The 23,657-nt window shown below is 41.0% G+C and overlaps 1 protein-coding gene across 3 annotated transcripts in view; it reads right to left on the reverse strand.

Moving 5' to 3' along the window:
- The window catches only part of myo16 (myosin XVI), a 72,252-nt gene that overhangs the window by 18,036 nt on the left and 30,559 nt on the right, over positions 1-23,657 (reverse strand). For all 3 annotated transcript variants that reach the window (XR_003985415.1, XM_030429560.1, XM_030429558.1), the window contains exons 15-27: positions 21,959-22,076; positions 21,199-21,270; positions 19,695-19,836; positions 19,027-19,099; positions 15,759-15,911; positions 14,695-14,895; positions 12,710-12,785; positions 11,419-11,615; positions 10,321-10,401; positions 8,594-8,799; positions 1,983-2,085; positions 1,213-1,309; positions 839-1,106 (exon numbers count right to left, since the gene is read on the reverse strand). Coding sequence is in view for 2 of the 3 variants with exons in the window: in XM_030429560.1 (XP_030285420.1) it covers positions 839-1,106; positions 1,213-1,309; positions 1,983-2,085; positions 8,594-8,799; positions 10,321-10,401; positions 11,419-11,615; positions 12,710-12,785; positions 14,695-14,895; positions 15,759-15,911; positions 19,027-19,099; positions 19,695-19,836; positions 21,199-21,270; positions 21,959-22,076 (1,787 nt within the window). In the remaining variant the exon portion in view is untranslated. The remainder of the gene's footprint in view (positions 1-838; positions 1,107-1,212; positions 1,310-1,982; positions 2,086-8,593; positions 8,800-10,320; positions 10,402-11,418; positions 11,616-12,709; positions 12,786-14,694; positions 14,896-15,758; positions 15,912-19,026; positions 19,100-19,694; positions 19,837-21,198; positions 21,271-21,958; positions 22,077-23,657) is intronic.

The following is a 23,657-nucleotide window of genomic DNA, read 5'->3' on the forward strand; positions in this document are numbered from 1 at the left end:
ATAAATACAAAACGAAACACACACATTTATAAGAACAAATGATTGCTTCATACAGTCATAAAGCCTGTAAATGACAGTAACTGCAGATTTATTTATTTTATTTTCAAGGAAAAACAATACTTAATAGACTTTGCATTTAGTATTTTGAGTGTGTTCTGTGTTGTAAAAATTATCCAAAGCCATACTTGTAAAAAGTAAAGATACGGTGCAGTTAAAGTATCAAACATACAAGTAAAAGCAAATCATATTATAATGTTTATTTACACGTATTTACTGTATACTGTGGGTCAACTAATTATAGTCCTGGACGATAATTAGTTCCGATATTCAAAATGTGTGTGATTTTTGGAATCTGTGTATTTAAAAAAAAAAATCCAATTGCAGATAAAATAATTCTACTGAATGCGCTGCTTGGCTCTAATGCAGCATGTAATCTGCAAAGTAACCAAAAACATAAATAAAGTATGTAACCATACTTTCTTCTATAAAATAAAAGTACAAGGTCGGCCCCTAAAATGTAGTGGAGTGGAGATATAAAGTAACAGAAAGTGGAAATATTCAAGTACCTTAAAATTGTACTTAAGAACAGTCCATCATTAGTTAACTAGTAATGGGTTAGGGTTACTACTTTGGTGAGATGTAGTCTTGATTGGTTGCATTGACGTGGAGTTATCAGTAGCATGGTGCAAGTCCATCATCCAAACAACAATTGAACTTTGTGATTAAATTAATTTTGGCAAGAGAGAGGACAACTGGAATAACTCCATATCTGTATTTATCGAGTACTTATGTATGTTTGTCTTCATGTAAAAACGTTCGAAGGTGTTTGCTAGTTTACCTCCTGACAGGCTGATCCTCCTCCTTGCCCACCGGCTCAGGCCTCTCACCGAGTGGCGGACTGTTGCCAAGGGTGTTGAGGAGGCTGTGACATCGCAGGCGGTCGCTCTCTCGAGCGATATCAGATGCATTTTGGATGACCAACTGGTCGTAGGTCCGCAGCCCCATGTCTTCTGCCCCCTGCAGGAAACGCTGGACGCTGCACTCCTCTTTCTGCTGCGATGACAGCCTGTGATGAACACGCTGTCTGGCCAGCCAACCACGCACCACTGAGAGGAAGAGGAAGTACAAAAAAACCCCAGAGAAATCAGAGGTGTTAGTGAAATAAGATAATCAAACCATAAAGGGCAGCTGATTTATTATTTTGAATTTTACCTTTCTGACAGGTGATGATCTTTTTATGAAGCTGGTAGCAGCGGTCGTTGAGCTGGTCAGCCTGCCAGTACCTCAGAAACACTTTACTGCTGCCCATCTACACACAATCACAAGAGTATGACTAGTTGAGAGATGGGAGAGCACTGATGTTAGCAGTGATGTATGGTAATAGGTGGGTGTGGAGTGTGCAGGGAATGGGGTTTGTATGTTGACACTGCATTCATTTCCTGGGCTCCGGGGGCATTTGTGAGGGGTGACAGAGGTCACTCTATACCAGGTGCACTGAACTGTCGGGCTGACATACTTCCACTGATAGACACTATTCATTCCAACGCACACTACTTGTAGGGGTGGTGTGTGTTTGTGTGTGTGTCTAAGGCAGGGCTGTATGAAAAGGTGTCTGCTGGGCATTGTGGAGGAGTGTGTGCATGTGCAAGGCGGGAGCTGGTGTGACCTGTAGGGTCACACACTCAGACACAACAGCAGTCTGGCAGACAGGACAACAGAGAGAGGGGGCGGAGTGGTCCATGCTGCTGCTGCTGCTGCTGGGTGTGTGTGTGTGTGTGTGTGTGTGTGTGTGTGTGTGTGGGTGTGTGTGCATGTGTGTGTGAAGAGAATGATGATGAGGTGGGACAGCTGGAACGAGTTGTCAAAGATTCCATGGGATCTTTGGAATAGAGGGTCAGGGATTAAGTCATTTGGCAAATCTTTTGTTGTTGATGGGGACAGAAAAAGAGGCAGGATACACAAGCACAGACACACACACCCACCTGCCATCCTTGGAGTTTGGACTGTTGCAGAACTGAGCGACATCTTTCCTCTGCTGACAATTTCTTCTTGTCTCCCAATGTTGGGATGACGAGGTCTTTATATCTGAGACACATAAATACAAACAGAGAAGATCAGAGCTGCAGACACAAATGATCTTAAAAGTGTTGAACTCTAACTTTAACATTTAGAAGAGACACACTGAAACCCCCTCTTCTCAGAAACAATGGGTTCAAATGTCAGCAAGGTCATACAGCAGGCCAGCCAAACAGCATCTGTTCCTATTGGTGTTGCCAAGGGCAACCGTTGCTATGAATGGTCAGCTGGATGGAGACAGAGGTTTGTTTGTGCCTGGGATGGTGGGGGTGAAAGGGAAAATGAGTGAAAGAAATGTTGACACAGAATTCAGTGACAGAAAATATATGTATCTCTTTATATGTAAATAACCATAGATGTTTTATATGTGTTGTGAATTCTGAATGTGCAAACATTAATGAGTGAGTAATGTGAGGGTAAAAGAGTGAAACACATCAATTTGAATGTCTGGACCAGATAAAGAATGTGACTGGAATAAAAAAAAAAAAACAGAACATACTCCCATTTACGAGCATTTTGGAGCCGTTCTTCACCTGTTCCAGACAGACTCAGCAGGCGCACAGTTTGAGTCAACATGACACATAACAGACATAATACATGTAAACACAATTGTACTGAAGAACAATGAGTGATAACTGAAGTTCAAACTGGCCAGCAAAGGTACAGCAGTGTGTGCTCCTTCTGGTGGTGATGAAATCTTCAATTTGTACAGGTCTGCGTCAAAAGTATTATATTGGACATAAACTTAACTATAAACTAGATGTAAACAAACATTTCAGTGACGTGATATAACATTAAAAACATCTAACTGAAGCAACATTGTGTTCTTACAAAACTAAACTAAAACATAAACATACCGGACATGTTTTTAGTTTTAGTCTTTGTCACTTTGGTTGAATTTGTCAAAACAACATGGATGAAGAGGCAGTGGAGCATGTTTTTAGTCTACTTAGACTTTGATATCTTTTTTTAGATTATGATATCTACATTGACTGTGAGTCAGCTGCCTTCATTAAGTGTTGTGTTTGTATTGTGATACCTATTCCAGACAATATTTTCTAAATAGGAACACAAAACCAACACTGTAACTAATAAAAACCAAACTAATCATTTCAACACAATAACAAACAAAAGAAAACCCACTCCAGAAACCAGACTGAATTGAAAACAAAATTTGAAAATGTAAAAGCTAATGGAAAATATTGAACTATAATATATCTAGACAACAGTGGATGTATTATGCATATTGAATCTAAATTTTGAGCTTTGACTAGAGCATTATCACTTGTGGCAGAAGAACTCTCCCCCATTTTTAACTGAAGAAGAGGATATACATGTCCCGAATATTATACTGATGTGAGGAAAATATCATATACCCGTTGAATGGCTACAACAGAAGTAGGCTAGTATGTCCAATTTCACCACAGTAGATGTTTTAACTTGTCATAGTAGAGAAGCATGTTTAAGTCAGTATGAACAATACCAGGACACTAAAACTGAAAGCTTATGCTTAATACAAAACTATTTACACAGACATATAAAGTTACTGTCAAAATACTTCAAATGATGAAATCCAAAATTAATGATCAAGTACACCAAATAGTAATATCATATGTTCCTTGAGTCCTACTGTATATACAAAGATCATTCTGAAATTATGACCCTTTCAGAAGGAAATAGGAATATCAGCCCAGAAAATACAAGAAGCACCCAAACTTCATATCAGTTGCTCCTTTGTTATCAATGAGAGGCCAGCTGATGATGTCATACATCTGATGTGGAAAATATAACAAGCAGATGGCTGGAAGCATAAACCACTTGTGATGTCAATAGTAAGTAAGTGAGGGCATGTGAATGAAGGATGTGTTTGATTTGGAGGAGTGGGGTCCGTCTGAACTCTCCCTAACCCTCTCTCTGTATGGTAATACCAGTCCTACAGACAGCACACGCCGTCCCACTGGGCCCATAAAACACAAAGGAACTCTGTAAACCCATGACCTCCCCTATGAGGATATGAAAACCATCGATGGTCCCTGCTTTTACAAGACCCAAGGGGACTTCATGTGGAGTCAAAGACGTGAAATAACCCCTTTGATAAGAGTTTAAATGGAGGACTACAGCTCGCTAATGTGGTTCTCTGTGACCAACGGGCCATCAGTGACTACTGTTACTGAGCATTACAAAGGTGGTAAAGGCACTGCAGCTGGAATTTAAACCACTCACTTCCTCTCTGAAGCTGCTATCCATCAGACAGACCTTTCAGCTGCCACATCCTCAAAGCCTCTTGGCTTTGTTTAGTCATGGATTTTCATCAGTCTGAATGATGGATACTTCTTTGTAGGCAACTTAATAACCTACAAATGTGTGTCTTTATCCATCAGTGGCAGATAATGAGCACCTACTTGGACTTGGCCAAATAGAAAACATGACCCATATGTTTTCTGAGCAGCATCTGTGACATCCTCTATGAATACTGATGCTTCTTTCTCATCCACTTTGTAACAACGAAGAATGAGGAGAGCAACACACATTGAGGGCTGGGAAACAAGGTTCAAGTCAGGGCATTTGACCTTACACATTGGCAGAATATAAACCCAGCCCCAAAACACATAGTGTATCATAAAAGACAAATAAAAGCAACAGTAAAATAGATTTCCTCATAAATCACTCCGGTTACCAGGACACTGATGTGATTTGCTTCAGGCGGCCACTATGACTTAGTGAAGTGGCCTGCCTGGTTCCAGTGTGTGTTTGTGAGTATACACTTATGTGTTTGTGTTCATGAGAATATAGTGACCTCAAGATTAATAGGTGATTCATTGGCCTGTCATTTTGATAAGTCAACGGCAGGGGTCTGTTCTGAAAGAGTGACAAACAGTAAAGAGAAAAAGGAATACGAAACCAGGTAAAATTGCGACAGTGTGTGGAGAGATTAAGACTGAAGAAAGAAAGAAAGAAAGAAAGAAAGAAAACATGTTGGGATAATGAAAAAAGCAGAGGTGGGGAAATGAAAGAAGAAAAAAGAAAATGGTGGTTCAGAGGTAGGACCATGTGAGAAAAGAATGAGAAATTTATATGAGAAAGCTCTCTGTGAAGACGGGAGTGTAGTCTACCCCCACTCTGCAGCAGCTCCCTCCTTGGCCAAGGCTGTATTCATTCATCAGCTCTGTCTGAGCCCAGTGGAGGAGAGAGAGAGGGAGATATGAATGGTACTTGGGGTGAAATGACTGCTGTCTTTGTGAGTGGCAGCCACTTAAAATTAACCACAGCCTTAATGTGTAAACAGCAGAACAGGGACACACGTCAGACAAAGGCACATTCAAACTATTTGTATATAGACAAAACACAAAAAACACTCATGCACACAAACTAGCGCTGGGCAGTGACGCATTACTGAGTAAAGCACAATTACATTATGAGTAAAGAGTAGGACCACAACTACAAATTTGAAATTGTGTTCAACATTTTAAGGATTCAGCTGGTTTGCTGTTTTAGCAATAGGTGGATCGGAGTGTTGATATCAGTTTCATCTCTGTATGTGTTCAGTGGTGTGGGTCATATAAACACGCCTTTCATTAACTCAAAAAAGTCTTAAATGTCATGTCATACTGAAAACTTGTATTCAAAAAACACCAAGGTGTCGTATCAGAGATAGGGTTTTTCTTTTTACAGTCACTGGGGATGAGCTTGATGTTGGTCCAAATTGCCAGCAGGCTGCTTGCTAATCTAGGATGGGACACATTTTCGTTTGTTCCTCCTGAATAGAACAATAATAGTGGCCCTATATCACACAAAACAGACCTTTTCCTACTCATTCTATCGCAACTGCTATCCAGAGTGCCGATCCTCATCCTGGGTTATTTGCACTGGTGGGTTAGACTCCTGCTGGAGGGGACCTGATGGCAAGTAGTTTGTCTTGAATCATTAAGTTGATATTATCATTTGTTCACATAACAACACTGGATACACTATTTTCCAGATCTTGTGGCTACCCAGCCCGGCAACCAACAGATCACCAATCCTGCATCTCCAAGTCAACAGAGTGATTAGGGTTTTTTTTAAATCGAAACAACCAAGCACTTAAATTCCTCTCCGTTATCCCTCTTGCTTTTACTTATAAATACCATCTATATTTACATATAGAAATAGCATCACAACTTCACTATAAATCTAGCAGAGAAGGACCATATTCACGCACCAACCCACCACCAGGGCGCTCAAAGCCACACTAGACAATTTGAAGGATAATTTGAAAGCAGTTTGACAGATCACAGAAGCTGTCTTATGTGCTGCAGCAGTTAGTGGCTGATTGACAACAGCTACCACCCTTCTAGGGCCCTGCAGGTTAAGCCATCCAAACATATCAATGAGATGATTATAATCTCTTTCATGAACCCATTACTCACCAGCCCATCCCTGGCCTAGCCTAGCATAATATGGGGGCAGTGATATTACTGCAGATCTAAAGTAGATCAATCACCCTGTTATAGAGCAATAGATACAAAAGTATTTGTTGCTGAGTACACCGTTAAGTTCCAGATATTAGGGACAGAAAGTGGAGAGAGTGCTGCTTTTCCTTAAGGTGATTGCTCAGTTTATGCTGAACACCTTAAAGAGCTAGACACAGTTTCACCAACACATGTTGATTTATGCCAAGTATGTGATTTAAAATGAATCATTTGTTCAACAGTCATGTTCACAATGATGACCATGGTGCGCTACTATATGTATTTAAATGTTAAAATTACAGTAAAAACTGTAATCAAAATCACATCAACAAATGCCAGAGCAATTTGCTGGAAATACACACACTATTGCCCTCATATACTTCGGTTCATACCCAACGATAACGTGTATTTCTGTTTTGTGCGAGCAGTTTTTGTGATGCTCATTCATGTCACTCATCGTGATATGTTGTCATATACTGCCTAACACTATATGACACTCACTCACGTACTCTCTCTCTCTCTCTCTGACACACACACATACACACACACAAAACCCTCATCAGGAATCTTTCAATTACAGCTTGAACAATGACAGTGTGGGCTATACAAGGTAAATCCATCAAAAACACAAAGGAGCAGGAGGCAGCTTATGGACAGACAACACTATAATCTATATTGGATTCACTTCATCATTTAACAGAGGACTAGTTCGCCAGATTCAATTCTCTGTTCAGGTTTTCCCTGGTGAAAACCTATTATGTGAACTTCACTTGTCTATTTCACTCACCAAGTGAAATAGATAAGTGAGGTCTCGGACAGTACGTACATATCGTAAATGTAGCACAGGTAGTGCACAAGGCTTGGGTAGATGCATTCTCTTTTCCCTTATTATGCACACCTATGCTGGTTAGGTGCTATCAGTCCGCTAGAAAATTAATCAATGATGACAAATCTGACCAGAATGTGAGCCATTGCTTTCTATGCAAGTCTTCTTGCTTACAATAGACAACATCATAATTAACAGGAAGAATAATAATGAATGGGCTCTTGATTCATTGTATTTTCTCTTAATTTAAGTTTGGGACAGACACACACGGTTTGTGTGTGTGTGTGTGTGTGTGTGTGTGTGTGTGCGTGTGTGCGGTGACGTGATGATGTTTACTGCAGGGTAGTGGAAACTTTTGGGGGGTGTCATGTGACCAGCTTTGTCCTCTCTTATTATCTGGCAGGAATGTTCATGTTAATCCCTTTATCCTCAAAAAGAGAGAGAGAGAGAGAGAGAGAGAGAGAGAGAGAGAGAGAGAGAGAGAGAGAGAGAGAGAGAGAGAGGCCAGGAGACAGACTGAGGATGGGAGAGAGACAGAGGGCAAAGGAGAGAGAGAGAGAGAGAGAGGGAGAGAGAGAGAGCAAAAGACATACTGAGAGCTAAATCCTCTCAGTATTCCACTGGTTCTTGGAATCAGAGGAACAGGAACAGGAAGACTGAAACAAACAGCCAAACTGAGAGAGGAGGGATGCTGGGGAATATAGTAAAAGAGTTTAGCAAAGAGCTAGGGGAGAAATAATGACCAACATTAGTGTGGGACATGGAGACCTTACACGCAACTGACTGGTTAATGTGTGTGTGTCGGGCTGACATGGGAAATGTATTAGTGGCATTTATCAGCTGCAATAAAGCCATTCAAGGTCATTTTGTGCCTCTAACAGTGAGGGTTGCTGTGACTTGTCAGTGCTAATGTGTCGGTCTGCATGTGAGCACGTGATTCTGCACAGCAGATGTAGAGAAGTCATACACTTTCAAACTTTCAGCTTACTTCGACCCGCTCGCCCTGTCACTGATCAACGAACAGAGATCACTGTGACCTGCTGGGAGCGTAATGTAAGTGAGATCATTGAGACAGACAAAGAGATGAAAAAGGGAAATCGATCAAATTTAAGACAGAAAAAGCTGTAGGTGAAGAGGAGGCTGTAAAGTGAATGAATCATCACACACAGATAGCACAATAACTTCAGATTACGAGTAATTACAGCTGCGGCACTCTTAATTATGCAAGTGTTCCGGCACTGACCTGCTGAGGAAGCCTGGGAAGGACAGGCGGACGGGGTATCCATAACGGATCATGCGCACCATCTCAAGCACCCCAATGTACTGCAGCTGGGCAGACACATGGAAGCTGTCAAAACTGTCTGGCTGGCCGCTCGTGTTGGGGCGCACGCACTCCACAAAGTGAGGACTGCAGGCCTGCAGCTTACTGATCACCTCGGACAGCGAGTTCTGAAAGAGGGAAAAGGAGATACAGTCGAAGGCACTTAGTTGTAGTTTTACCAGCATAACAGAATGAACTACATGTCGTGCTTTGATTAACATTTATTAGTGTTTGGGCTGTACAGTAAGTGCTACAGAGGGGAAGAAGGGCTCTCTGTCTTTTCCCTTTTGATGTTGTAACTTGATTTCTGAGCCATAGTGAAGAGAGTGAGATCACGTTGTGTTTAGTACAAAGTGGTCTGATTTTTTTGGGGGTGTGTTTTGCCTCTGGAGGAAGCAAAAAACAAAGAGCTCTTTGCTCTTTCGCAGGGCGTGTGAGAAAGCTTTTCTTCTTGTCCTGAATTTACAGATGCTGCTACCAAGGTCACGCTTACCCACAAATCCAAATTTGTGTAAATACTTACATCTGTGTATCTGCCACTCCTCGAACTGACGTCAGTCTATGCTCTGCATACCTTAAGGTACAATGACCAGCACCTCTCCCCTCATCTTTGAACGTCACTACCAGCATTCATATGAACACACACACACACACACACACACACACACAAACACACACAAATGCATCCGCATGGAACACAGTGGTTGTTGTTCATTGTTCATTCATTCATGTGGAGGGATTCACGCTTGGCTTGGTACAGCATCATTCTTCAGCCTACTCTCTCCTTCCCTGCCATTCCCTGAGGGACCAACCGACCACAAGCCCACAACTCTGATTGTGCAACTCACTGGCTTCATTCAAACCAAAGGTACTGCTTCTCTGAGCCACATTTCAGCCTCCTTGCGTCAGCAGCATACACTGAACTACATTCCTCTAACTGCATATTATTGTTGCTTTATATAGTTATGAAATCACAGTACTCAACTCTGAATAAGTCTTAGGGCTGCTTTCTTGCAGAGGCCGTGTTTTGTGAAGTGAGAATGATGTTCAGTGTTGTGAGGAACAGAGTGAGGGAGTGGGTGTGTGAGGGCGAGGATGCATAAACTACAGCGGTTTGCTGAGATGAGGATTAATTCAGACAAAAACTTGAGTTTCATTGACAAATTCCTGCAATAATTTAGGATCTGATCAAGATGCAAAGGAATGGGTGTTTTGTCTGATTGGCATCAGAAAGTAAATTAAACATGTATAGTAACTTTTCCCTAACAGTCCTCAGCTGTTATATATGTGCTTGTGCTGCAGTAGATGTTTGTTATAGCAGTGGCAAACACTACTACAGGTTGTAGCTTTTCTGCCATGTAGTGGGCAATAAGCAGGGTACACTGTGGGCTGGACATTTACAAACAAACACATTACTACCTATGGACAATTTAGAATTGGATCATCTGACCTAGACGCCTTTGGACTTTAGAAGGAAACTAGTGTACATGCAACATCTTGTGGCCAGCAGATTCTGACCTTCTTGTGGTAAGGCACATGTGTCCACTAGCAACATGGTTTATGACTCAGACACCTTCTTTAGAGTTAGAAATGACTTAGTCTTACAAAGACTTTGACTGTGTGGCTGGAGGAGGAGAAATGGTTCTTACCCTCAGCTGGACAGCCACTGTGATGGGCCCACAACGCTCTAGCCTTTGGAGGAAGGAGCTTGAGCCTTTCTTCTTCAGGATCTGATAAATGAAAAGAGATAATAATGAGAAAAAAATATTAGATAGCTGTGCATCTTGTTTCAAGTGGCCACTGAGGAATAAGGAAGCATTACAGCATAATCATCACATATTAACATCACATCAGGCTGTGTGGCTTTAACTAGAGAACAGAACACAACATTTAAAAATCCATCTGCCTTTGGTGCTGTGTAGGATGTTTCCAATGCAAAATAAACTGCTCCACTGGAACACTTCTCCATCACTCCCAATCATTCTGTTTCAAATACTTTAAATTACAGCCCATGGCATTTATGTCTTGTTTTGTTGTTTTACACTCAGAGCAGCACTGCAATATTACCTAGTGTTACCGTATTAGGCTGCTGGGACATCAGGGAAGTGAGAGAGGTCTTATGTAAGCCTGTGTCTCTAGATGGCTAATGAGCCACAGAGACAGCAGGCAGGACTTCCTTCAAGATTACACAACCAGCAATACTTTTCAATCACACATGTGCCCCCTGTGTGAAATGCTTTTCAAAACATTTGAATGAAGATCAAATGGAGAGGGAGATATAGGTATATTGAGATCATTCATCAGGTTTGTCATTTGGGTTTTTGTGAATGTGTGTAAAGAAAAAAGTAAAATTTGTGACAGTGTGGATTAGATTGCATGCTTTTCAAACAAACCTGATTCCCAGACGTGTATATATAGCACCATGGGGGGAAGGAGCTTAAAATAGACAGTTGTTTTTTTCCAAAAATACTATCCCTGTTTTCCCATTGATCGGCAGAGCAGTCACTTACTGACCTAGCCTCAGATTTATTGTGTCACTTTCTAAATGTGTTCCTTCAACTCATATATTCCTAAATTTCATCCTCAAGTTTAATTTCTAAAGCTAGTATGAACAATGCATTTAATGTTTGCCTCAAATCTAATTGTTGATTGATAAAATGATTAAAAAATAACACAGGCTTCAACATAACGCTCAAGTGAATTCAACAGAAGGCTTGCACCCTCCACTCTGCCCCAGTGTACTGTACCTTGGTAAGGTCATGGTACCTCCGGGGCTGTTGGGAGACAGTGTTGGCAGTGACAAGGGAGGCTGACGGCATCCTGTGGAGCAACAGGGCCGCTTTAGGCCCCCTTAGCCCGGCACGGCCCTGGGCTGCTGGCACCAGGGAACCAGTCTGAGTCAGCTTGGACTGGAAGAGTTGCTGCAGTAACACACTCTCGCTGGCTGCCGGGCACAAAGCACATACACAGAGAGAGGGAGGGAGGAAAATAACGGTGAAAAGAAGCAACAGCATTGGTGGAAATAAGGGGGTGGATGTGAATAAGGAGAGGTGGGATGAACAGATATAGAAAGAAAGAAAGAAAGAAAGAAAGAAAGAAAGAAGGAAAGAAAGAAAGAAAGAAAGAAAGAAAGAAACAAACAAAGAAAAAAAGAAAGAAACAAAGAAACAAAGGAACAGTGAGGAGGATGTCAACAAGGAAGGAAAGAAGCATCAGAGGAGGAGTGAGGGTGGGGAGAAGGCATAAAGTTAGTCTCTGTGTAAACAATCAGTCGGGCAACAAGAGGGGGTGGACCATGCCACTCGACAACACGTGGAGCGGTTCACAACAACAATGAGTTCATTCAGAAAGACAAACAACATGTGTGTGAACGTGGGTATGTGGTTCTCATCTGACAGCCTGAGACAGAGAGAAAGGGGGCAGGATGATGGCAGGTAGGTGTACTGAGCAAAGAAAACAAACATGAGTCCTGGACTCACTTAAGGGCTTAATTACACACAGCGACATGGGTAATTGTCATTTAATTTAAAGCAATCATAGCTTCACTTATTTTGATCCCTCTGCTGTCCTGTTAGCTTTGAGGCTTAAAGTTAAAGTTGGGAGTGGATGACGTCCGTAAGTAGAAACCACACAGTACGTATGTCAGTGTGTGCAGATGAATGGCAGTGACGCATTGACTCGTTCAGACAGAGGGACAACAGCCAAGTGTGAGTGAAGGGCTAGCCTTTAGAAGATTAGCCTCATCATGGGAATTATAGCAATTAGGCTGCTGGACGTAAGGCTAGCCTGGCAGTCACACAACGACTGCCTGTGTGCCGCTAACCACAACACCCCACATCTGGCACCTTCTATAGACAATATACACACAGACGGTGCTGTCTGCTGCATATGTGATGAAACACACACACACAAACACAGCCACACTTAGACAGAGAGTGGTTTTGTGCGTGGTTGGTTTAGAAAAGAGTGCATCTTTGTGATCAACTGTGCTCTGACGCCACAATGTGCTCGTATGCATGTTATTTATTGGGTACTTACACTTCATTGTAAACAGGAGATTCTGAGGAAGGGAGTCCTTGTTTCTTGTGAGCGATCCCGTGAGGTCGTACGAAATCTGGTGGACAAAAAAAATCATGCATGGACATTCCCTTATACGGTACATTAACATAAGACATTATGTAAATATCAATTTACATGGACCTATATCTTTGTAAAAGCACCACTTTATTTCTTTATCATGGTGATTTTGACATTTCTAATGTTGACAATCACCATTCAGACTTCTAAAGAGAATATTATTTTTTAATCCAACATTCATGTACTTATTTGCAGTTTTCCTCTGCATAATGCTTGCTACGAACAGATAAATTAAGCTATTGTCATGTTTTCTTTTATCGGTAGCAGCCTAATTATTTATTTTATCCAAAAAACACCTCATTTTGTGTCAACAAACAAAATCGCCTTTTAGAAATCAAGAGGTTTCCAGTATGGAGAAAAGACAGCTTCCATACAAGCCTACAATCACATATGACAATACAAATATCATAAATTCGACATTTCAGTATCATGACTTATCTGTAAAGAAATTAATGTGTTAAATAAACAACATTGGACAAAAAAATCAGTAAAACAAAAAGAACACATTACAAACTTCTTACTGCATGTTGAAAATATGCAACACTACTGCACTGTCAGAGCCAAAGGACTAGTTTTGATAGCATTACTGGTGTGAAAATATTATATATCCTTTAATCTATTTCTGTTAACCTCACAGTTGTTAACACTTTCTGCTAGCTAGCTGTTACCATTTGGGACGTAGCTGAATTAGGCATACTAATCGAGTTTGAGTTTTAATGATGCATTATCAATTATGAAACATTTCTTTCATAAATTATTTGTTCATTTTAAACCCGTGTCTGCACACAGCCCATAGGCCTATTGTCACCTCACATTTTCCAAGTATTACTTGGATACTTAACTTCCTAGCTAACTAACCATATGGAGCATTTTTCATTGTATGAATTTGACAAATAATGTTCAATAAGTTCAATACCTATGAGTTGACACTTTCTACTAAATGTTCAACTCTACGATATGCCAAAAGCCTTGTTTCTATCTGTGAAAGGGTAAATCTGGCCATAAATTATTCCTACTATTCCTGTTAACTTCTGTTAACATAAATAATTCATATTTATAATAAATTCACATGATTCACTTCCTGGAATTTTGAGTCCCTAATAAAGGGTCAACTATGTAGATATATATAGAATTAATAAAAGGGCAGAAAATGACTTTTTAATGCTGTCTTGTGTTTAGATGACTTATTATCCATATTCAAATGTGTACAAATTATGTCTAATGTTTGGTATGAGTTATGTATTTCATATGTGCGTTATTACTTGGTGGGGGGGACAGTGAGCCTAGAATTCTGCAAACTAAAGTTATATAAGAGATCATATAAGGGCAGGGCAAATGAAATTTACCAAAAGGACATAATTTAAGTCATGTTGGCATGTTTGGAAAATTTGCTCCTTGCTGTTATCTTTAGCCTGCCCACTTCATGAAAATCACAGTCCTGACAAGGGCACTCTTAAGACGTAGCAGCCTGATATTTGCTACTGATGGAACAAGATAACACAAGGCATCCAAGTTCATTGTGGGACTTTTACCCATATTCATAATTTAGGATTTTTCTCATTCAGATCGAAGAGTTAATGTCTTTACGGCAATGACTATTTCCACCAAAGAGCTTATGTTTTCACGTTGTTGGTTGGTTGTTGGCTGGTTGCTTTGGACGTAGGATAACACTAAAAACTACTAAAAGACTTTCCAGAAATGTTTGATGTACGATGTAACTCGACCCAGAATAGACCCATTAACATTTGGAGCTGATTCGGATGAAAGGATGGATTCGGTATTCTTTTGGGTGATACAGAGCTATCGAGTTTGAAAGTGGATTAGGCTTGATTGAATTAAATGGGACTGATGGGCCTTGGTAGTGGTTTTCTGCAATACAAACAAACCTGTCCTGCATAGTGGCAGACAGTGAAGGCTGGGCCCTGGTCTTTTGGAGGGGGGTTTCCGTTGCCATCCTTGGTTGTGAGAGAGAGCCCATGAGTTGGATTGGAGTCCAGCTGCGTTGACAGCCTCTTGTATAGGGTCTGCTCTGCTGGCCGCAGGCTCTGGCTCTCTTCATCTAACACACACAGCAGGCCCTGAGGCTTCTGGAAGAGGAACAAACAGATGCTCACATGTTATTTATGTCACTCATGGTTACAAAGCAACCTTCATAATAATGGCAATACATTACTTTCATTATGACACTTTTATTGATCCCCCAGGGTCTTGTCCTCTGATATCAAATAACTTCAGTCATTTTAATTTGTTTTTAGATATTTGGGGCATTTTGGCTGTTATAAATAGAGACACTATGGACAGAGAGGGAACATGGGGTGATAGAGTAACATGTAACAAAGGATTGAAGGGATTGCTATGACATCAGCTTGGCATATTAAACACAGGTTGACCACCAGTCCTACCAGTGATATTTCAGTTTGAAGCACAGCAAATGTCATGTCACATTTTTGCTGTAAGTCTAACTTTCATATAAAATTCTATATTGAAAAAAAGGACACAAAATTACAGAAAGAATTAGTACAAAAGGACAAAAAAACAACTTCTTAAAGTGATGAATTTGGTTTTATCCAGAACATTTACAATATTAAAGAGATTATAATACAAACTGAATTAACAAGCTGCTCTCTAAGGTCCCCAGAACACTGATTGAGACTCGATAGGTGGCAGCCGTACAACGGTATGAAACTGTGTTGTCTTTTAAGATCAGTCTGTTGCCTCAGTTTATTCAGTCACAACAACAAAGAGAGATGGTTTATCTAGTTAGTTTAGGCATACATTTTTTAAAATTAGTCAAAGAATATCTTTCTTTTCTGATTAAAATGTTTCCCCCAAAACTACACAGTGCACCTTTTAAGCTTCTGTCATAGTCTCTAGGTGAGGCTGCAATCTTGAATTAGATCATGAGACACCAAACTGGCCTGTGCTGGTCTAAACCAGTCGCATACAATACCTGAAGAAAGAAGTCCAGGACGCCTGGATGGTTGGTGGGGGAGCGCGGGGTATCCATGGCGATGCCCTCCTGCAGACACTCAGCCTGCTCCTGCTGGAAAAGCACCTCAGAGACGTACTGCCTCAGCCGCTCATTGGTCATGTTCACGCACAGCTGGAATGCACACAACACACAAATCGAGATGTAAACATACACTTGGGTGCACACGGCATGCAGTTCCTCCTAAGAGACCTGCTGCTGTATGTTTGTTTTAAAAAAACACAAATGCACAATTATGGCCTGAAAACAAGTTGCCGTGGCACCAACAGGGAAGTCAATGGGGCATAAATGAAGTGACTACTCACATAACAGACCTGACCCTGAACTCCTGAGAACTGTTTACAGGCACACCTCATGCATGATATAATAGAAATGGATGTCCTTATGTGTGGCCTTTTTCTCTGCCACTATAATATAAATAAAGTGTTCCTGCTGGGACACATGAACTCTTCCTAACCCAGACATCAACCACTCACAGCACAGGGAGGAGTCACTCAAATGTGATTGTCTGGCGTAAGTGTGTACAACACTGGAGGGTAGATTCAAGTGTGACTTGTCACACTGATGTAATGAGAAGGAACGTAGAGTATGAAGTGGAACAACACAGGAGAGCAGACTGCAGCAGCAGCAGCATGAGCAGCAGGCCTGTTTAAACTTTTCCTGAACCCAAATGTGTCACAAAGCAGGACACGAAAAAAGTCTTACAGTGTTGTAGTCTTGGAAAGATTTGTCACACTTGTACTTGAGTGAGATGTCCTTCTTTTCAACCTAGGATGTAATGTTTCTATCCGTTGTACTTTCACTTCATGTTTTGCACCAACATGAATATTGATGGCAGACTGAGCTAGACTTGACTCCTCAATTAAAGCCCTTAAGCACTTAGCATTGGGCTAATAAGAGATTTATCCAGTCACTGAAGAGTGAAGTGTTAATTTGCTGGAAGTGTGAAAATCATAAATTAACTGGGTTGAGTTTTTCTCTCTGGGCGCTGTCATGTGACTGCTTCAGAACAGTGCCGTGACCCACATTCTGTCTCGCCGAGTGCTGATTGAGAAGTGCTGATCTCGAGGTGTGCTGTTCTGCAGTCCTGTTTTTCTATCATCCTTGTTTGTCTACAAGCGAGTCGAGTACATTAAAGGCTTAGTCCCAGCAGGTGGTTGATTGAGTTAGCTCATTAGCAAAGTGCTGAGCAGGTACAACACACCCCTGACAAACACTGCTCTAATTAACGAGCACTAATGACCCTGATCATGCTGCGTGTGTGGAGCCTGGTGTGTAAGTGTCTGCATGTGTGTGCGTGTGTGTACAAACATGTCAGAGTGTGAGGGCTTGTTTGTCACTGATGTGCCACATCTACTGTAAGAGATCATCATGCTTATTTATACTCGCTCCTCTTCTTCTCTCCCTTGTGGCGGGTAATGTTTGCGATTTGAGAAAACTGAAATTAATATGCAGCTCAGCGGCAACAATAAGGAAAATGTCTGAGGGAGAGAGGCAAGGAATGCTGCCACCTGATATTGTTTTTTTTTTTCTTCTTTCACTTTGTTAGCCTCCTCCCCTCTCTTCCCTTCTGGCCCCTCTGCTCTCTCCGTGACCTGAAGAGGAAAGGTCACGCAATCCCTAGCTTCCACTTGGATTAGAGATCATGCAGAGGAAGAGTAAGGCCACTGAAATCTTAGTGCCACACACGCACACACACACACACACATTACTCGAAAAGCAAATCCAAATACACTGTACTTAATAAAAGCTGGGAGGAGATTGGGAGCTCCAAAGGAAGGGAACATAAGCCCTGAGTAACACGAATAAGCACTTAGCCTCTTGAGCACTATGAATTACACCCTAAGACACCACACACACACACACACACACACACACACACACACACACACATTGTGATATACTGACTTGTCTGCCAAGTCCCTGCTGCTCATACTAGGTGGTAGTCTATTAACAGTGCATGCTTGATGAGCACATGGCAGATTTAGAGCCCGTAACAGGTGAGCTGTATAATGCTGCACATGTTCTACTCTGTACACGGTGCATTGTATTCACACCTGCTGACATACTGAAAACAATCAAAACATTCAAGCATTGCAGACGTGCTGATCCATCCGTGTGCATAATACATGCAAAAGTGCACACGGTTAAGCACACAAAACTGTTGCATAAAAACCTTAGGGGTGGGGTGTGGGGGGCGGGACTGCTTACTAAATAAAAAACGCCTATTCCTATTCCACTTCCTAGTTATTCAAATATTGATAAAGTAATAATATAACATTTAAAAACAGTTATTTGATATACTTATGTACAAGCTGTCTTGGGGGGAATAAGGGTCCAAGAATACTATCTGACACTAGAATGATGGCTATTCAGATGGGTCACATAAACAGTTTTGTTCTTTAAGGACAGTTCTACAGTTTATTCACCTGTGAGGAGTCAGTAAGTGAATGTTTTCCTCTTCTCTTAAAATTTCTTCCTTAAAACTACATTGCGCTCCTTTAAATTCCCACATTTCCCATAACTACACCAACCACTGCAATCTTTGTTGGATACAGGATTAAGGCACCTCTCTCAGAAGACAGAGCTATTTTTGTGCTATTTTCAGGCTCCCACTACTGTGGTACAGTGTTTCACTCATGGTTTTAGCCAGACTGCTGAATACTGACTGTAACTGGAAGTTGAGGCTACTATATGACCATACACTGACCAAGAGTTTCTTTAATTTGAAATAATTTAGGTAACTGTCACTGTTGCTGTTCCTTTTCTTCAACAATGTGAACAATGCAACATTAAAACAGACCTTAACATTTCTTCAAATAAAAAACACACACACAAACAAACAAACAGACACACTGGTTTGGAGCTGCTTATTACTCTGACATCTCACACACAGGCAGTCATTGTTGTCAGTGGCCAGTTCATCTGAGGACAGCTGAAAATCACGCCACAGTCAGCCACAGACCTCACCTTATTCATTACAATTACAGACTAAAATGTGCAGGCTAAAATAGATAACAGACCCAAATATTTAAACAATTTGATTAGGATCAGATAAATCAGGAAATGTCATAAATGCATTTGACCAAATTAGGGGAAATTATCTGTCAGCTTGAAAGGACAAGGAACACAACATTGATGTTTTTGGGGGTTCTTTTTGCCCGGGTGTGTGTGTGGGTGTGTGGATTGATTGAGATTTATTGTCTGATAAAAGTAAGCATTGTCCCACCTGCTCATATGCATTCCTCTGAAATTCTTCAAAGCCAAAGATGTCCAAGATCCCAATTTCCAGGGCAGGATCACTGAAACAAATAAATGGATGGAGAACATATTCATTATTTGACACCACTGTTAAACCAATATCAATATTGCTTCACTCTGACAAGAGTTATCATGTCTGTGTGTGTCACGCGTACACCTGAAGGGGGTGTGCCGTGACGTGTGTTGTTGACAGATTTATTAGAGTCTGTGATTGGTGTGTAAACAAGGCTAAGCACAAAAACATCTGGTTATCACTGTGATAAGACTTTACAACATCAACAACAGCAAGGATAGAGTGGCCTCCACCTAAGAGAGTGTTTGTGAGTGTGTGTGTGTGTGTGTGTGTGTGTGTGTTGTGAGACCTCCACATTAACCTTTGGTGTGTCCCCATGTGTGCCACACACTGTAAACTGTTACAGACCTCAACTCTAAATTATATTACAATAACAGTGTTGTCACTCTGAGGCCTTGAGTAACTGCTGCTGTGTGATGACAGACACATTACATTAGAAGTGTTTTTGATAACAGTTATCAACAGCTCAGGCTTCCAAAGAAATGTTTATTTGTATCATGAAAAAGCCCTGAGGTGCACACACACACACACACATCGACACACCCACAGAAACACAGTTATACCCAATGCTGTCATCCTGGCCTTGCAGGTAGTCGTTGCTGCTGTTGACGAGATGGCTGAAGAGCCGTCCGTAGATGGCCTTTGCGAGCTGATCTCTGTACTGCTCTGACATCTCCACTGTGTGGCGTCGAGTGATCACATCACCTGACACACAAAAAAACATGACAACATAAGTTCTGGCATTGTGAAAGCACAGCACTTGTTGGCTGATTTTTATAGGTTTTTAGTAACGACAGAGAAATATTCATATTTCTTTAAAAGGAACCATTTTCCTTGGGATTCTATGTCCAAGTGAAGGCAATATAGGGCTGCACAATATATCACTTTTGCATCGACACTGCAATGTGTGCATTTGCAATACTAACATCACTGGACGAGCGATGTCAAGTAAAACAAATTCAACTTGAACGTTAAGATTGCAGTACTTAATATATAGACACTGTAGATAGATAGTGATGATTTGTGTTTTTTCATTTTACAATAGATTTAGCAGAAAACAAAATCTTGCATTGCCAGTTTTTCCCAATAACGACTTATACTTGATAACAAAAGGCTGACACATCCGCATGACCAATATTGTCATCTTATTTTAGCTTATCACAAATATCTCTGTACCTGCAAGTTTATTTTTGAACTATGCTGCCCTACAAAGGCTACCCACAGTAACTAGGCTAATAATGAAACTAAGAAAATTGGCCTCAAAGATTTTCGACCATCCATCCAAATGTATTTTAGGTAAAAAGACTGTTATTTTCTCATTAAATATGTATTCTTCAAGTCATTTTCATGTCTTAAAAATCATGACCAATTATTTGACCTCTGACCCCAAAAATGCAAAAAAAGCACTCTGTCTGTGAATTACCTGCAAAGATATAAAAAGGTTGTGCAATGGCAAAGTGCAGTAACTATAATCTGACTTTTTATTTTAGTATTTCTAATTACATATCAATATTTGTTTAATTTTTGATAGAAAAAAAAAGCTATCCTCGAGTAATATTTTGTGAGGTTTAATCCATTAACATGCCTTCATACATTGAGTGTATTCATTTAAATCTATTTTTGGAGTTATATGCTCTCATACAATATATTTTAGTCACTGACTAAATAGACAGCTAGTAATACAAGAAGCAAGTTTGACCTGGTTGTAAAATTATAGTTAATTGTAACACTCTGTCAGGCTTACAGATATCTTAGTCACAATAAGCTATACTTTAAACAGATGTTCATGTTGTGTGATTTCAACTTTACTGACCTCACAGAAAATCAATTTTTCCCAAGGTTTTTTTTTTTTTTTTTACAAGGTGACATTACTATAGTCCCAAGATAGACTGAAGATAGACTGATTTTACTCTCCAATTGCTTGTTTACGTATAAGTTGCTTCACTAAAAAATCTAATACCTTACAAAGTACAGTATATTCAGTTGACAAGCTTTGTGATATAGTAAATCTGCTTATGTGTGTGGAACAGTTAGGCCTAGGCTAGGTGAAGGCTAGTGAGTAGATACCTTTGAAGTACTGCACATCTGAGGTGAGGGCAGTGCTTAAGTCATTGGAGCACACCTGCAACATTCCAGAAACTGTGCAGAGGAAGACAGAGAGAAAGAAACAGACAGATAAATGATGGTGACAGGATAAAACATCAAATTAAGAGCATTAAAAAGTAGCTGATGAGTAACATCCCAGAACCTCCTGTCACGATGATATCACTCTGCCAGCACAACAAGCTGAGCTCCGCTACAGCTCATTTCCATGTAATAATCGATCACTGGAGCTGGCAGCAATTAGTCATCAGTGGATTTCTGAGCAGCGCTCATAAACAAGCAGCAGAAACAGTTGACAGTGACCCAGAATCCCTTTGACATCGCTAGCCATGACATCACATCTCCCTGACAACGTCTGGCTCTTTCTCGTTCAGGTGCTGATGTTATTTGTCCACCATCTTTATAAGGTCAGCGGTCACAGGAGCACATGGAGCGGTTGCATAATGAGGGAGTCAGACAGAGAAGGAGAGAAAACACAGACCACAATAGCCAGGAGGTGTGAGTCTATGAGCATCCTCTCTTCACCATGGTTAAGTTTTGGTAGACAATGCAGCTCACCAAACAGGTGACTGTCTGACCTTTACCTCCCGTTGGCAAGCTGCCAGGCAGAACTCCAAGGGAGAGAGAATGGGAGGAGCTATGACGACGATGTAAACAAGATGAACCCCTCCTCCCCTCACCTCCCCCACACACGCGACCAAGGTCATGTAACGGGGGCACTGACCTCTCTCCAGCAGCTGCAGGTCAGAAGGAAAGGCTGTATCGGCATCTGTCAATGCAGTAAAACGTAGATCCCCAATATGGAGCACAGCGGATAGCAGCATAAACACTGAGTCGACCTCCTTAAAAAAGAAAGAGACCGTGGAAAAGACAGAAAATCAAAAACAAGGATTTGCACTTCATGAAATGCTGAGCAAACTTTTGATGATTGGCCAATAGGAATTGGATCAATCAGGCTTTGGCATAATACTTGTTGGTAGGATAATTAGCAGTAAGGAGGTACAAGTAGTGGTGGTTGTTCCAAAACACTATGAGCCAGACTTTTATACTGTGACAAGTGTAGGTCTGCAACTAACAGTTATTTTCATTTGTGTTTAATCTGCTGATTATATTCACCAGAAGTCCCAAATCCCCAAACTCTTCATTTAGTATCAAACATTACAAAGAAAAGCTGCAAATCTCATATATTAGGATCTGGACCCAGCAAATGTTTGACATTTGGCTTGAAAAAAGTGACTGGTAATTACTTTCCATGTAATCTTCTAATCATTGCAGCTCCAGACAAGTTTTTTGCTTTTAGATCCTGGTGTAGAAAATACACACCTCTGGTCAAATCACGTTTGCCAACCAAAAACAAAAAATGCTCAGCTTTTATAGCTGGAAATCATTAAGCCTTTTATAGAAAATTAAACTTAATTTTTATGATACATTTTTTTTAAAGCTAGACATCTTCTGTAGTTATCGATGGGCTATGGGCTGGGTGACACAGAGACAGAGACTGACTTATGGATTATTGGTTTAAAATTTTCATAGAATTTGTCGATAATAAAAAAATATAGAATAACCAGCCTTATCCTTCAATGTATCCATAACTTAGAAACAAAAATAGCATTAATTCAATTTTTTTTATAAATCCAGCACTATTTTACAACACGTCAACCCTCCTCCCCTCATTCACACACTTCTCCTCCTCTGTCCTTCTCTCCCCTTCTCTCTGCCCTTGAGTAGAAGACACTTAATGGAATACCCCCTTACCCACTGCTCTGAATCTCTGAGAGGGGGATGTTTGAGATTGAGGGTGTGTGGGTGTGTGCTTATGTGTGTTTGCGTGTGTGTGAATATGCCTGCATGTGCACTCTCCCAGGGCAGGATATTGAAGCTGATATCTTGGAGATAAACACAAGCATTAGTCTCTGTCTGACACTTTATACACAGTCAGATTCCCCCCAGCTTAGGAAGGAGAAGAAAGGGAGCGAGAGAGAGAAAAGGAACAAGGGAGTGTTAATGACGATTGACCTTTGGGTCTGGGCTGGGAGTCATCCCCTGATTAGACTTAGACAGAGACCTATGGGTGGTCTATCACTTCCACTCCTACTCCCCCACTCATTCTTCTCATGCAGGGGACACCAGTCCTCTGTGATAATACCACTATCTTTTACTCTATTGCGCTGTCCCTAAGGCCTTGCCTGCGTGTACTGACTGCTGCTGGATTAAAAGGTGAGATGGTGGTCACTCACTGCTGACAGATGCTGACTGGGAATCTAAGAATAGAACCTGATAATGGGCTGGGAACTCAGCGGGTGGTGCGCAGGACGGACTGTACCATACACTGAATAACACTACATGCGTGCAGTGTGCATAAATCAAAGTGCTGGCTTGTGCGTCTGGTCACACATTTCATTATCGTCTGTAGATAGATAATT

The sequence above is a fragment of the Sparus aurata genome, chromosome 9, assembly GCF_900880675.1.
Source record: "Sparus aurata chromosome 9, fSpaAur1.1, whole genome shotgun sequence".
NCBI lineage: Eukaryota > Metazoa > Chordata > Actinopteri > Spariformes > Sparidae > Sparus > Sparus aurata.